The sequence below is a fragment of the Eptatretus burgeri genome, chromosome 14, assembly GCF_056783735.1.
Source record: "Eptatretus burgeri isolate ZD-2024b chromosome 14, Ebu_testis_v1, whole genome shotgun sequence".
Classification (NCBI taxonomy): Eukaryota; Metazoa; Chordata; class Myxini; order Myxiniformes; family Myxinidae; genus Eptatretus; species Eptatretus burgeri.
The window spans coordinates 11,948,231-11,963,563 of NC_140974.1; the positions used below are offsets into that span (position 1 = coordinate 11,948,231).

The 15,333-nt window shown below is 44.6% G+C and overlaps 1 protein-coding gene across 1 annotated transcript in view; it reads right to left on the reverse strand.

The window, feature by feature from the left end:
- Window positions 1-86: 86 nt before the first annotated feature.
- LOC147012663 (transcription elongation factor A protein 1-like) overlaps window positions 87-15,333 on the reverse strand; it is a 31,730-nt gene continuing 16,483 nt past the window's right edge. Inside the window, exons 5-10 of the mRNA XM_085853718.1 lie at window positions 15,156-15,298; window positions 14,873-14,929; window positions 13,179-13,333; window positions 12,756-12,902; window positions 12,150-12,221; window positions 87-844 (exon numbers count right to left, since the gene is read on the reverse strand). Coding sequence (XP_085709844.1) covers window positions 836-844; window positions 12,150-12,221; window positions 12,756-12,902; window positions 13,179-13,333; window positions 14,873-14,929; window positions 15,156-15,298 — 583 coding nt within the window. The 3' untranslated portion in view covers window positions 87-835. The remainder of the gene's footprint in view (window positions 845-12,149; window positions 12,222-12,755; window positions 12,903-13,178; window positions 13,334-14,872; window positions 14,930-15,155; window positions 15,299-15,333) is intronic.

A 15,333-nucleotide genomic window follows, 5' to 3' on the forward strand; every position in this document is an offset into this window, starting at 1 on the left:
CAAAACCCTCCAAAAACAGTTTGTGTCAAACAGAACTTGCATTATGGATTTCAGCATAACCCAATAACTTTCCAAGAAGCACTTGCTGACAAGTGAAAACTTTATTTCATACGAACTAGCATCGATTTTTAGCAATACTGTATAAAAAATTAGGACATATACATGATCTGTCTTTCAGCAAAAGCTCAAAGATTTTGAGATGGAAAATAAGGCATTTTTCTTAATTTATTTCTGCTTTCAGATCAAACATCAAAATCGTACAATGCATACTGCGGAGGAACTTGAAATGTAAGCCATGTTCAGAGCCAGACTGTATAACAAACATGGAAATGACGAGACATTTGGATCAACCTGGGGCCAGTGCAGTAACTTTTGATGTTTGTTTTTTTAATTATTTTCCTTTAGTTTGTCTTCAAGCCAAAAAAATAAATAAATAAAAAGGCAAAGGAAAAGCATTTTGCATCAAGCACGCTTTTGACGATTCTACTATCTCTGCAGTACGAGGTCAGATAGAGCGGCTCATAATCTCTCCCAAAAGTAACCTGTGGTTGCAACTTCACTTGGTGAAGTTTTGCCTGCGAGATAAAAAATGTTCTGAAGTTTAAAAAGGAGAAAGGAAAAAAGGCCTACACTTAAAATACCACCCCCACCCCGACCCTGCCCCCCTCCCACCCCCACAATCACGAATTCCTTCGACCCGAGATCATGTGAATCATGTATGATCTAGTATCATGTATGATCTAGTATCAGGACAGCGTGAAACCCCTTTCCAAACTGCTTTGCTCAGCTTGGCATGATGTCATGGCAGAAATAGCGTACGTCTTGAGGGATCACATCAACAGAACTGGAAAGGAATGGAGAACAAAGAGAAAAGAAATAAAATAAACAAACAAACTAAAAGGCATCATAACAGGATAATTAACCATTTAATCAAAAACAAGAATTTAAGGCATGCCAGAAAATGAAGAAAGGAGAGAACACAGTCCTTAAGAGGGTCTACATTAACCTGCCTGTCTTATCCACACTCATGATTGCAACAAAAAAAAAATGTATATTAAAAAAAGATGTGCTTCACACGATACTTGTGAAATACAAATAAAGAATAGTTGCCATGGAAAGAGCAATTTGGCAATCAAGAAAATTTCATCCATCAAGTGTTTTACATGATTGAATGTTATGCATAACAAATTTAGTTGTTATATTTAATAACTGTGCTCTAATCTAATGTTGCGTGTGACCACTTACAGATCTAAGTCTAAGTTGTACAGCCAAGTCACAGCACTGCCCGTTCGGTGGATTGCCCTAAAATCCTTCATCAAATTTCCGCAGATGACAATGTGATGATTAGTAGCGACCACAGTGACCACATCAACCACAGTGATGGTGACCACAGTCGCGTGCTGGGCTGTCTTTGAAATTCAATTTGTGAAGGTGCTGTGATGTCCTTTACATGTAGAGTGCGGATCCTATTGAGCGCAGACCACCGTTTCTGGGGAAGTCAAAATCTGGAGGCTCTTCTGTCGGATCACTCACCAGTTCTTTGTTAGTAATGTTGTTGTCTGTCCAGAGATTGCGCCACTTGTCCTTTGTGTTAAACCCCACATCACTTAACATTTCCAGAGCCATAGAAAGGTTTGCGTGACATGAGTTGCATATTTGGTAGATTCTGCAGGTCTTCATGGATTTAAAGCTCTTGGTTGACTTTGATGCAATCAAACTCTCAACATTCTTGCCTTCTGGTACATATCAGGGGGTGGGATGTGAGACAAAACTGGGAACCACTGCATGGGTGTTGATTTCATTGTACAGCTGATTATCCACATCAGTGTTTTCAGGACAGTGTCCAAGTGCTTTGTGTGGCTGCTCTCTGCCCAAACAGGAGAACAGTATTCTGCCGTAGAGTACAAAAGAACAAGGCTAGCAGTGTGAAGAGTGTGTGCACTTGATCCCCAGGTAGTGCCCGCTAGTTTTCGGATGATGTTTCCCTTGATCTTTATCTTTTCTGTGACCCGTTTTCGGTGTTCGTGGAATATGAGGCTGCGGTCAAGGATGACTGAAGGTACTTGGGGAACGGTTCGTTCGTGATTAGTTTGCCGCAAAAGGAAACCAGGAAATTGCTGTTAGCCAGTTGGTTGCTGAGATGGGCAGCGGTAACTGTAGTCTTTGTTTGGTTTAGGTGCAGGAATCAGTAGATGAAGTATTGCTCCATTACCTTTAAGTTCTGGAACAGGGAACTGCTGAGATCTTCAAAGTTCTCATCCATGTGGACAAACTTTCTGGAGGTGGTACAAGGCATGTCATGCACATATGTGTTGAGGATTGGAGCTAAGACAGACCCTTGGGGAAGATGATCGTTCATAGTCCATATGGAGCACGTTTGCTCTCCGAGTGAAACCCCATATTTTCAATTGCTAAGCATACAAGAAAGGACATGCATTGTGGCTTAGCACGGTAAAAGTCTGGTAGCTTTCAGCAGAAGATCATGTTGCCATACTGTATCATATGCTGATGAAAGGTCAATAAGTGCAACACCAGTCTTGAGCATGCATTGGTACTAGCCTCAATGTGGTTGTTAAGTGCAAGTGCTTGACCATGTGGCAGTTGGTGTTTAACTTGATCTTGACCTTGTAATCACCCTCTGGGTGAGTGGAGTTCATGCATTACTTGCTGAAAAAAAGTGTCGTCTTTATAGATGTTTGTGTGGTGTGCGTCTAAAGGGCTCTAATGGGTCTGAAGGTCCAAAGGGGTCGATAAGGATCCAAGGGGGGTAAAAATCCCGAAAGTTAAAGGTCCACTATGAGTATCTTATCAAAAAGATGATGCTAATGTATTGCAAACAGAATATGCTGCCGTTCCAGATAAAGCCACAAACGATCTGCTGGCCATTATCGTCACGGACTGTTTGAATGTCAGTTGCACCATGAATACGTCTATTAATTAAGTACTATTGGAACGTAGCTTTTAAACCTTTCGACTGCTGAAATCCTTAAGACCTTTCAAGACCCTTTCGACATTTACATCCTTTCGACCCCCAAAGACACATCTACCTTGATACCCCATGAGACCCTTTAAAACCCAAGAACCTTTCAGACACCTACAGACCCCGCGAAACCACTAAGACCATTTAGAACCACAAGACTCCTAAAACCCGATAGAACCCGAAGACCCAGATAGATTCCTACAGATCCCATTAGAACCCCACATATTCTGTTAGAATCCTGTAGTCCCTATTAGACCCTTCATACCTTTTATTCCCCCTTTAGACCCCTCTTTAAATCCCTCGACGCATTAGACCCCGCAGCCCCTTAAGCGCCTCAACTCCCTATAGGCGCCTTTCACCCTTCAGACCCTTGAAACATCTTTAGACCTGTTTAGACTGATTGGATCCTTGACGATTTAGAGCTTCAGCAATTGGGATAGTAACACCCCTGACATCCAACTCGACAGCTGGTGGAACAGACTGGTACAGCTTCTCAAAGTAACCAGCCCAACGGGCCATCACTTCGGACTCCTCTGTCAAGAGCCCACCACCCTCTGCTCTAATTGCAGTTCACAGATGGATGGGTTTTGAGGTACGCAATGCACGAATTCCCCTATAAACATGACGAGAATCATTTGACCACAGGTGATGCTCTACCCCCTCACAGATTCCTCGCACATAGGTCTCCTTGCCCACCCTTAGTGCAAGTACAGTTTTCCGCCTCAGCTCCCTGAACAGCTCAGCTCTGCCATTCAGCCTGGCCCTGCGACTCTGGGCAATGGTATCCAGTGTTCCTTGAGACAAATTTCTTCTTCACCCTCTGGCAAAATCAAGGACAGTGGTCTTGAAGGCACTCCACAAAGCACCTCGACCCCCCAAATCTCCACTCAGCCAGTTTGAACCTCTTCAGCTACCCTCTCATCATTGAGCTTGCCAACATCCAGCCTAAGCTGGGATGGTTCCATTCTCCTGGATTTTAGGTGCAACTTCAGAGTTGCTACACCAAGCCTGTGGTCAGTATTGAGGAACTGAGCACTCCGGTAGATCCTGCCGTTCTGGATCATACTCCAGCGACCAACGCGCACATGGTTAATCTCCTTTGCCACACCACCAGCATTGGAATACCAAGCCCAACGATGAGCTTGTGGGCGCTGAAACCATGACCCAGCCACCCTAAGTCCATGACTTCTTGCAAAGTCAAGGAACTTCGTGCTATTCTGGTTCACAGTTCCAGACCCATGGGGACCAACACGTGTCTCATAACCATCCCTATCAGTTCCAGTATATGTAATGAAATCCCACAAGACTGGAAGAGTATCTTGCCTGGGGCACTGATCAACCACAGACTTGAGCATGGCATAGAATGCGTCATTCATGGTGAGATCACTCGCCTCAGTGGGAGCATATACAGAGACCAGGGAAATGACACCCAAGGAGTGACGAATCCTTAGTCTCATAATATGCTCGTTGACCGGTGCCACCTCAATTATCATTGAAATCAGCTTATTGGACACAACTACAGCAACACCTTGGGCATGGCAACCATCAGAGCGACCAGACCAATAGTAGGTGTAACCACTCACTGTGATCTCGCCGCAATCCTGTCTTCAAACCTCAAAGAGTGCTGCAATACCGATGTCCAAACGCTTGAGCTCACATAACAGAGTCAGGTGATCATCCTCTCTTCGGGATAGGACATTCCAGGCACCCACACGAAGGTACTCCCACGGAGTGCGTTTTCAGATTTTTTTTTGTGCTTTTTGTATGTTTTGCGGAATGAAGGGTTTTATGGTGGCCGATAACCCGACTGCCACCAACCTCCTCAAAAAAGTAACCCGACTGCAGGAGGACATCCGCAGACACAGTTGGGCACGAGGTATCAATGGCCGTTGGCTCACAACGAGCTCCTCCGCCCTTTGACAGGTTTTGTTCTTCATCCTGCTGGGTGTACATATCCACCCTCCTCATCAAGAAATTTGGTTGGGGAGACTGTTTAGTCGCCGACAACCCGATCATGAAACAGGTTAATACAGGTTTACATGGTACCTGTTGCAAGTCACAGATCTAATTGGACCTGACAAGTCATAAGACAGAGACCATTGTATTTCCAAAAATGGAACAAAACGCTGATTTATACCAGAATTTCAAAAAATGCACAAAGTTTTAGTTTATTATGTCTGTCCAAACTGTCCAGCATTTTGTGCACAAACCCAAACAGAGCTTCACAGTAACTTTTTTTTCTTTTCTTCCAGCCTGTCCATGGGGCAGGTAGATGTTATATTTCACTTGTCTCGTCAACCATTGCACATGTCCAACTATTCGTTCTGTGAGCATGTGGGGTGATACCATTATGTCCATTTGAAGTTTCTACTGACGTGCAGGTTGGACGGGTCCAAAAATATATTATTAGTCACTGCTAATCACTGTGGCTGTACACAAAAAAGAACAGCTATGAACGAGGTTAAAACAGGCCAGGTTTATAAAACTTCCAGGAGGTAACAAATCGACCTGTGTTCCGGACAAGTTTCTTGAGGCTTTCACTTGTCCGACGGACAAAATTGGGTCATTCCATGTCAAATCATCAAAGAATCTGCCGTCATCTCTCAGATTTTTGTAAAACTTTGGGAACCAATTGGGACCCATGAAAAACGGCAAGAACTCAAATATTTTTGCTAACAGCCTCTTAATTAGTGAGATAGACTAACGAACTTTGGACTAATTAGCACGACGTCGCGAATTCAAATGGCCATATCTCTAAAAGTATAACACCTAGAGAGCTGGTTTTGGTGTCATTTCAAAGATATTTTCATGCCCTATGAATTTGTCTGGGCAACATTTTCCTACCTCCAACCACAAAAAAGTTATCACAAAATATAAACTTCAATCGTGAATCCCCAAAAAATGTATCCTTCAAATTTCCTCAAATTCATCCCAGAGGTACCTTATGATGTCAAGAAGCTTCCACATAAGTTTTGTGATGGGCACTCCAATAGTTTCTGAGATATGAGCAATAATGTACATGTACGTATGGCATATAGGTTCGAAAATCAGCATTTGTAATGTATTATACAATCATTCTAACCTAGCCATGACAGGGAACACAGGGAATGACCATCAATTGCTTTGAAGTATCATATACTTTCATTTTCAACTGGGCCTGAGGGGAAGAAACAAGTGCTGCTGTTGCTGCATTGAAGAGGAAATTGAAAGCCTAAGTCAGGTTAGTGAACACTGTGTACTTGAACTCACTTATTGATTGTATAATACATTACAAATGCTGATTTTCGAACCTATATGCCATACATACATGTACATTATTGCTCATATCTCAGAAACTATTGGAGTGCCCATCACAAAATTTATGTGGAAGCTTCTTGACATCATAAGGTACCTCTGGGATGAATTTGAGGAAATTTGAAGGATACATTTTTTGGGGATTCACGATTGAAGTTTATATTTTGTGATAACTTTTTTGTGGTTGGAGGTAGGAAAATGTTGCCCAGACAAATTCATAGGGCATGAAAATACCTTTAAAATGACACCAAAACCAGCTCTCTAGGTGTTATACTTTTAGAGATATGGCCATTTGAATTCGCGACGTCGTGCTAATTAGTCCAAAGTTCGTTAGTCTGTATTTTTTTTTTTTTTTTTTTTTTTTTTTTTTTTTTTTATACCTTGGTCGAGGCTCGTATGAGAGCTAACACACAACTCACAGCAAGGAGGCATGAGACAAGAGGGGCGGGAGTGGAAGGGACAAAACATTGGGGAACAGACACAGGTGAACTGTGGAAGGGAGAGGGATGGGGATGGGACGGGGAACATGGCGAGGGGAAGATGGACATTAAAGGGACTTTCAGGAAGGAAAGCAGGAGAATTGAAGGAAGTGGGCTTGGGTGGATTATCGGGGTAGAAAAGATCGAGGATTTGGATGGGGGAAGATAAGAGGTGGTGGTGAACAGCTGTTTTGAAAGCCTGAAGGGAAGAATGGGAAAGAATAGAGTGAGGAAGTTTATTCCAAAGGCGGGAAAAAAGAGGAATGAAAGAGTGAAGATGAGCAGTGATTCGTGATTTTGGTAGTTTTACCAGAAGGGGGTTGTTGGCGGACCTTGAGCGCCCTGTGGAAATGTGGTTGGGACAAATCGCAGAGAGAGCAGGGGGGCAAGGCTGGAGAGGAGTCGGTAGAAGACAGAAAGACCACCGACCAACCTGCGGTGATTGAGTGAGAGGCCCAAAGACTCAGCTTCATTGCGGGAGATGCCAATGATCTTAAAAGCCCTGGTTTCGACAGCGTGAAGTCGAGAAAGGTGGGAGGCAGGAGCACCAGCCCAGAGGGGAGAGCAGTACTCCATCAGGCTACGGACAAAAGCTTTGTAAGTGGTCAGGAGCTCAAGAGGGCCGAGGAAGGACTTTGCACGACGGAGGATTCCCAGTCGGCGACTGGCTTTTGAGGCAAGGTTGGAAATGTGACTTTCCCAGGAAAGGTCATGGCAGATAGTGAGACCCAGAAGCTTGAAAGAAAAGACTTCTTCCAGAGGATTGTTGAGAAAGTGGATGGGGGGTTTTGTAAACGGTCCTTTCGAAGAGACATAGTGAGAGTGTGAGATTTGTCTGGATTGAAAGACATGTTCCACGTGTTGGACCAGTTTGTGATTTTATCCAGATCTGCAGTGAGCGAAGAAGCTGCTGCTTGCCGGTCTGAGGGATGACAGATGGTACGGCAGAGGGTTGAGTCATCGGCAAAGAGAAATAGAGGATTTTCCAGAGAGTCCGAGAGATCATTGATGAAAACCAGAAAAAGAACAGGGCCCAGAACGCTACCTTGAGGAACTCCAGCCTGCACAGGAAGAGGGGATGAAAGAACTCCATTTAGGGCCACACGTTGACTGCGACAGGAGAGGAAGTCTGCGAGCCATGAGTGGAGATGGCCTTGAATACCATGGGAAGAGAGTTTGGTGAGTAGGGCAGGGTGCCAGACTGTGTCAAAAGCACGTGATATGTCCAGGGATACGGCTCGGATTTCCTGTCTGGCATTGAGGACCTCCATCCATTGATGGGAGAGCAGTAGCAGCATATCTAGGGTAGAGTGACCTGGTCTGAAACCAAATTGATGATTGGAAATCAAGCCATTGGAGAAGAGGAAGGATTTCATGTCTGAAGCGATGATGGATTCCATAACCTTGCTGATGATTGGGAGAAGGCTGATTGGTCTATAGTTACAGGGATCTGTTTTTGCACCTTTTTTATGCAGGGCAGTGATGTTAGCAGATTTCCAAGCAGGAATTCATCATGGCAGATGACCTTGGGAAAATGAGAGGGTGAATAGAACAGAGAGAGGGTGAGCAAGAGCAGAAGAGCAGGCTTTGAGGACACGTGGGCTGATGCCGTCTGGACCGGTTGCAGAATCTGACTCGAGGTTTGAAAGCAAGCTCTCCACCTTGTCAGGAGAAAAGGATACAGAGTCCAGGGACAGTTGGGTGCGACTGGGTAAAGTGGGTAGAGATAGTGATGGGTTTGGGACACAAGATTTAGCTGCAAACACCGAGTTTAGACATTCAGCTTTATCACGTGTGGAATCAGCAGTGCGGCCATTTGAGGTAAGGGAGGGGATGGAGGGGGAACATACACCAGAAACAGATTTGATTAAACGCCACCAGGATTTTGAGGAGGGAGAGAGGTTTGAGAGTTCAGACTTGAGATGAGAAAGATGTTGTTTTCTGGCTCTCCTGAGGGTAGCTACACACTTGTTCCGAGCTTTGTGGAAAGAACTGAGATTGCCCTCAGTTGGGTTTGCTTTCCATGAGGCAAAGGCAAGTTGTTTCAGGACAACTGCCTCGCCACAAGCTTCAGTAAACCAAGGGCGGGAGGAAGGGTAAGACAACTGAACACGAGAGGGGATAAATCTGTGCATGAGGGAGAGCAAGTTTCTTTGAAAGAATTCCCAGGATGAGTTGATGTTTGAGAAAGTAGTGATAGGAGACCAGTCTGTAAGTTTGATGGCTGCTCGGAGACCCTGCCAGTCGGCTTGAGTGAAATGCCAGACTCGACGGCGGTGAGGTGGTTCTCTGATAACAGCCAGAGAGATGTCCACTTTAATAAGGACGTGGTCAGAAGAACCAATTGGAGCGAAGGAAGAGCAGCAGATATTGTCAGGGAAATTTGTCAAAATCAGATCCAGAAGAGATGGAGTACCATTGGTTGAGATCCGGGTCGGGAAGTTGACCGATTGAGTCAGTCCCAATGAGTCGCAGAAAGCTTTTGCTGATGTCCCATGGCAGGTGAGAGAGGTACCCACACCTAGCCAACTGGCGTGATGACAATTGAAGTCGCCACATAAGAGGAAGAGAGAGTTTGGATGAGAAGATAGAAGATGGTCCATGTTTTCGGAGAGTGAGGTGTAGATGGAGTCATCACTGTTCGGTGGACGGTACAGTACACATATAAACATGAGGTGGGAGTGGAGGGGAAGCCGAAGCCAGAGGTATTCCTGGGGGTGTGGGGGAGTGAGAGCAGTGCAGGGAGAGTGAGGAATAGAGTCTTTGATGAAGAGAGCAACACCTCCACCAGGACGAGGCTCAGGTCTGTCATACCGTAAGAGGGAGTAACCAGGGAGAGATACTTGGGAGTCAGACACGTCTTGGGAGAGGAAAGTTTCTGTTAGGCAGATAATGTCTGGTTTGTCAGTGGCAACCTGCATGGAAAGATCTGAAAGGTTTGAGCGAAGGCCCCGGATATTTGAGGTCCACACTTTTAATGAAGAGGTAGGGGAGGAGGCTTTTGGTGCAGGAGGTGGAGGGGGCGGGGGAGGGTCGGACGAGGGACGAGGGGGGAGGTAAGGAGGGTTGCTGAAGGAGTGTGGGGTATTGCAGAATAGCGAGGGGAGGGGGCCGAATGAGGAGGAGAAAAGGCTCTGTGGTGCTGTGAGAGAGGGGGGACAAGAGACAAGGAAGATGGCAGTTGAGGATTTGAGGAGGTGGAGTGAAGAGATGGAGGTGAGAGGGCAGTGGAGGGAGGCAGGTTGGTGGATGAGAGGGGGGCAACTTAGAGAAGGAAGAGTGAGGGGGATGAAAGGTGGGAGAAAGGTGAGGGGGAATTTTTGAAAGAGGTGAGAGGGAGGCTTGGAGGGAGAAGAGTGGGATGGTTGCTTTGAGAGTGAGAGTGAGGGGTGAGGGGGTGAGTTGGCACTGAAGTTGGAAAAAAGAATGGTTGATGGAAAGCGAGCATCCATGGCAAACTGTGGTTTTTAAAAGTTTTAGGTCAGAGATGCGATTTAACACAATTCTTGATCTATGCAATGAAGGCGAATTCAGAGCATGGAGAGAAGAAGTGCTGTAATAGTTGGATTTTTAGGCAAGGAATGAAGGAGAGGTCGAAATGAGAGCAGTCTGTTAAAATAGCAGAAGAGTAGTGCATTGTGAAACAGTAAAGAGTACCACATGTGTGAGAGAGGAAGATGAAGCATTATAAGATCGTTTTTGTTGTTAATATTAATGTATGAGAGAGTTCAACAGATTAGGTCATGGAAGTGTAAAAAAAAAAGAAATCGAGGAAGACGAGGAGGAAGTTAAGAGGAAGAAGTAGCAGAATCGGGAGAAGGTTGTTGTTGTTGTTGTTGGGTTTTTTTTTTTTTTTTTTTTTTGAGATAAGAAAGAGATTAGTTGGGAGAATGGGGGATGTTTGGAAAGTGGGGAGGATGAAAATTGAAGGTAATGGGGAGGATAGAAATTGAAGGTAATGGGGAGAAAAAACAAACAAACAAAAAAAAAAAAAACGATCGAACACCAAGTGGAACCGGTAGGCCTCAAGCCTAGGACTAGGCCTCAAACACCAGGTGAGAACGTCGACATAAATACTCACAAAATAGCACGATTTTTGAAACAAAACCGAACTAGGAACACACATTAACATGTAGGTGAGAAAATTAAACAGTTAAAACGGGACAAATAACAACCGGAACTTAACTTTGAGAATGTCAGCAGGGAGCCCCGAAGGAGACCTCTTGCCGCTCAAAACCGGAACCGGAAGTCGATGACCATCTGTATCTCACGAATTAAGAGGCTGTTAGCAAAAATATTTGAGTTCTTGCCGTTTTTCATGGGTCCCAATTGGTTCCCAAAGTTTTACAAAAATCTGAGAGATGACGGCAGATTCTTTGATGATTTGACATGGAATGACCCAATTGTGTTTCCTGGACGGTCAAGTAACCGCTCATGTCGAGCCCTGCCAAAGTTTGGTGGAAAAATTATTCGTTGTCACGCAAAATGGTTCCCATGAAAAGCAGTCAAAATCATTTGCGTTACTGAGTCTTTTAGTTCAGGAATAGTCATCAAGTCACTCGCTAAAGACATTTTGAGATGGAAGTTGATATCTGTCTGAGATGAGATGAGATGAGATCTGTCTGAGATGAGACAGAGAGAGAGAGAGAGAGATAGCTGTGGAACAGATATTGCAACCACTGCAGAGAACAACTGCATGCGCTAAAATGTGAGACATGAGGGATCTCTTAGATGTGACACCTTGAATGCAAGGGATATCTGGGTCACTCCTGGGAGATCGATCGGCTATCTGTGCCGTCGGTCTGTTCAAGCACAACTGACCGGGGCTAATCAACAACTGTTTGCTCTATGGCACAGTCCTGTTAGAACAAAGATCCTTGTGCATTGCATAAGCGGTGCAAGAAGGACGTGTTCAGCACATGAACGTATGTACCTTTCTGAAGTTACTGTAATAATTTCTTCCGATTCAAGATCCCCCCCCCTCCCCCACCCAAAAAAGCAGTGGAAAATTTTTTTGTAAAAAAAGAATTGCTCAACATCACAAAATACCGTTTCCTTCTCCAATCGTACATTTCCAATACAATCAGTGAAATTCTTAAAACGAAACTTGTCACATTCCTGTGGCTAACCCTGCAATGTAGCTTAAAAAAAAAAACAATGCAAGAAGAATTGGAAGAGGAGGAAAGAAGGTTGAGAAGTGAAACACGTTAGGGAAGGGAAAAGGGGGGGTGGGGTGTAGAGCATACATGGGGGAAAAGGGTGAGGGGGTGTGGAGGGGAGGGAAGTGAAAAATTCCACCATATTTGTGTATATAATAAATAGATGGCCTTTTGTTTGCAAATAGTCACAGGACAGTGTTCATGACATTACATGTGTGTGGAATGGTAACCACTCACCTTCCACCTGTTTCCACACTCATTGCATACCACAAAGGTTGTCATGGGTTCATCAGCACTCCGGGTCTGAACCTGCAAGAACAAGTTGTCAAGACTTGAGGGAGGACAAAGAGGAGGAAGGAAGGAAGGGGAAAGAACTAGAAAATGGAATTTGACGTGAACGCGGCAATAGATATGCCTTCGCCTGGGTTACATATCAACCCACCATTGTGTTTGATCTCAAATTTAAGGTCATATGAAAAATTAACGGTCACAGAAAAGAAAGCAAGTTATGGTCTCTAAAATGATTTTCAAAGGGCACATGACCTTTGACCTGTTGAAGCCAAAATCAAATCAGTTCATCATTGTATTACAGTCCATGCTTGTACCAAGGTTGGTGAAAATCACTTCAGTGGTTCACAAGTTATCACGGTAACAAAAACAAAAATGGACAGACCGACAGCCGGATGGACAACACGAAAACATAATGCCTACGGCTTCGGCTGTGGAAGTAATAAAGCATCGGGGTTGGATGCTCGGGGATCAAGGATGTCGGCGTAATAGTGGCGTGGGTGGTGGGTGGCGTCAAACGTTAGCGAAGTGAAGGGCCAAAATGAGTTCACGCACCTGCGTGTAAGAGCAATTTTTCTTCTTGCACTTGCCGCAGCTGAACAGGTCCGTCTCTGTCCCACCGGTCTTGGCCATCTGGTGCTCCCGAATTGCCTCCTTGGTCATAGCCTTACGCATCTCCTTCAGCTCATCACTCGCCATCTCCTGCATCATGCATGGCAGAGATCAATTTTGAGAGACAAACCTTGTCGGTCGGTGTTTAGAGTAGAATATTTCAAAACAATAATCATGTCGCATACATCTTGTACAACCTCTGCAGACCGCCCCAATATTGCATGTGGTATGGTCCACCCATCATATAAATTGTCCGATAAGCCATCAAAAGGTCTTACAAAACATGCTTCGAGCTCACACTCACGGAGCTGAGTAAGTGAAATGGGAGATGACCCAAATGACAGATGCAAACCCCATGGGCCTCACCTCAGCTGTCATTCTCGCAATCTGCTCTGGTGAGACGTTCCCACACAAGACGTTCTTGCGCAGGTTTGGGTTCTTGGTGTCCTTCAGGTTACTGATGCGGCTCCGCACACGATTCTTGTACTTCATGTCAGTATTTTTGAACTCTTGAAAGATGCGTGTGCTTTGTGTCAAGGATCGAAAGTGCAGGATTGGGAAATAGGACTCGGCCTGCTCGTATGTCCATCTGTATCCCTGCTTTATGATGTGGAGAATCTGGATTCAAATTCCATAAGCGTTTGTCTATCTACTAATGTAGAATCTAAACGCCTCTTTGGGTCTTTGCCCTCCCTGCAATTTATGTAAAATCTCTACTATAAATGGTATAACAAAAAACATAACAAAAGCCTTAATGTACAAATTATATGAAATAAAACAAACAAATAAAAAACAAAAAGAGGTGGATTACGGCAGAATGTGGGTAATGTAGGGGGTTGGAGGTGGGTTGATGGTGGGAGACAAGCAACTCCCGTCTGGGCTGAATTACCAGCGGATGATGCCATCTTGTGGCAGATGAAATAAACGACCGGAGATCAACAAGTTAACACGGTGACTACAATTAATCCAGTAAACCAAAGATCAATGCCAACAGTTGTCATAAGACTTCAAAAGAAAGACAAATGCAAAAGTGAGAAAGCACATGTTTCAAGGGTAATGAGTTAATATAAAAATAATACAAGAATGGCACTCGGTAGAGCACATACCTCCACCAGGCTGACACTTTACGTTTAGTATCCCACCTATAGGCCGGATCTGCATCCGGACCTGAGCAAGAATCGAATTGGCTTGTTCTTGTCACCTAACCAACTCATCCACCAAGTTTTGTCATAACCTGTCCACCCCTTTTTGAGATAACACTTCCGACTTGGGGTGGGAGATTTGGTTTGAAGATTTTATGTGGGGAGAGTTGAGGACTTATGGTGGGGAGGACATTTAAAGATACGATGGGGAGGGGTTTGAAGATTTGGGATTGAGTGGGGGGGGAGGGGGGGCTTGGTTCAGGACTTGGTCACATTTTACATCGCACTATTTCCGTGGATCCCTGTTATATAATACATCGTTCCTTCACCGCAATAAGCCATTGGACCAATCAAGCCTGCACAATGGTCGCTTGTTTGTACTCTATCGTTTTTGAAAATGTTGACCAGAGTGAGAAAGCAGCACATGCCATTTAAAAAAAAAGTATTTGGTGCGACTCGGCCGGGGATGGGATTGAATTACCGACTTCGCAGACTCAGAGTGGACACTAACTATTATGCCACAGAGTCTGATGAAATGCCCCGTTTGTTGGAACAAACAGGACAAGGGCATTGATGGTGGGAAAGTAGGAAGATGAAAACTTTGAACAAAGTACACGTAAAAGTCCACATTTTAACCTTCAGCTTTCGAAAAAGTGGGACCGGGGGAGGGGAGGTGGGATAATGTTTGTTCACTTGATGATAACTATTCAACTTTGCTCAAATTGCCGAGCCAATTGCTTTTGTCGACTTAAAAATTAAAAACAGATCACTGAAGCCTCTCTAAAGGCTAGAAAAGTCCCTTTTTCCCATAAGCACATTTTAACATTGTGAGGCACAGTACAGCCTGAAGGGATCATGGTTTGAGAGAAGGGGGAAAAAAAAATAATCACGCGTTACGGTGGAACCAAGAAAGGATATATTCTTCTATCATAGACGCCATTCCCTCACAGTCAGAACCGAAAATGTGAAAATCACCTGTTGGGGGACACAAAGAACATTTCTTCCAAAGGAAGTTTCTTCCTTCAAATTATGATTAAAAGATAAATGACAAAACAAGTGACAACAACAGACAGTGGTGTGGTTCATGAGGAAGGTCTGATAAGTACAAGTACAACACCAAAGTCAAAGTCAAAGAGCTTACGGTTCATATCTACTGTTAATTTCGGGCACCGATGTCGTTAAACCAACCATGGTGACTCACCATTGGTCTGAAGTGCTTGCGATATCAACCCACGGCATTTGATGCGCACACTGTCAGATGTGACCGGCGCTGGCGGAAAACTCAGGCTCCTCGGCGATGTGGGAGTTAGCGGGGCATTGGGTCTCATCGATCCACTGCTGGAGCTGGTCGGGCAGGGGCTCGGTGTAAGCGGAATGGC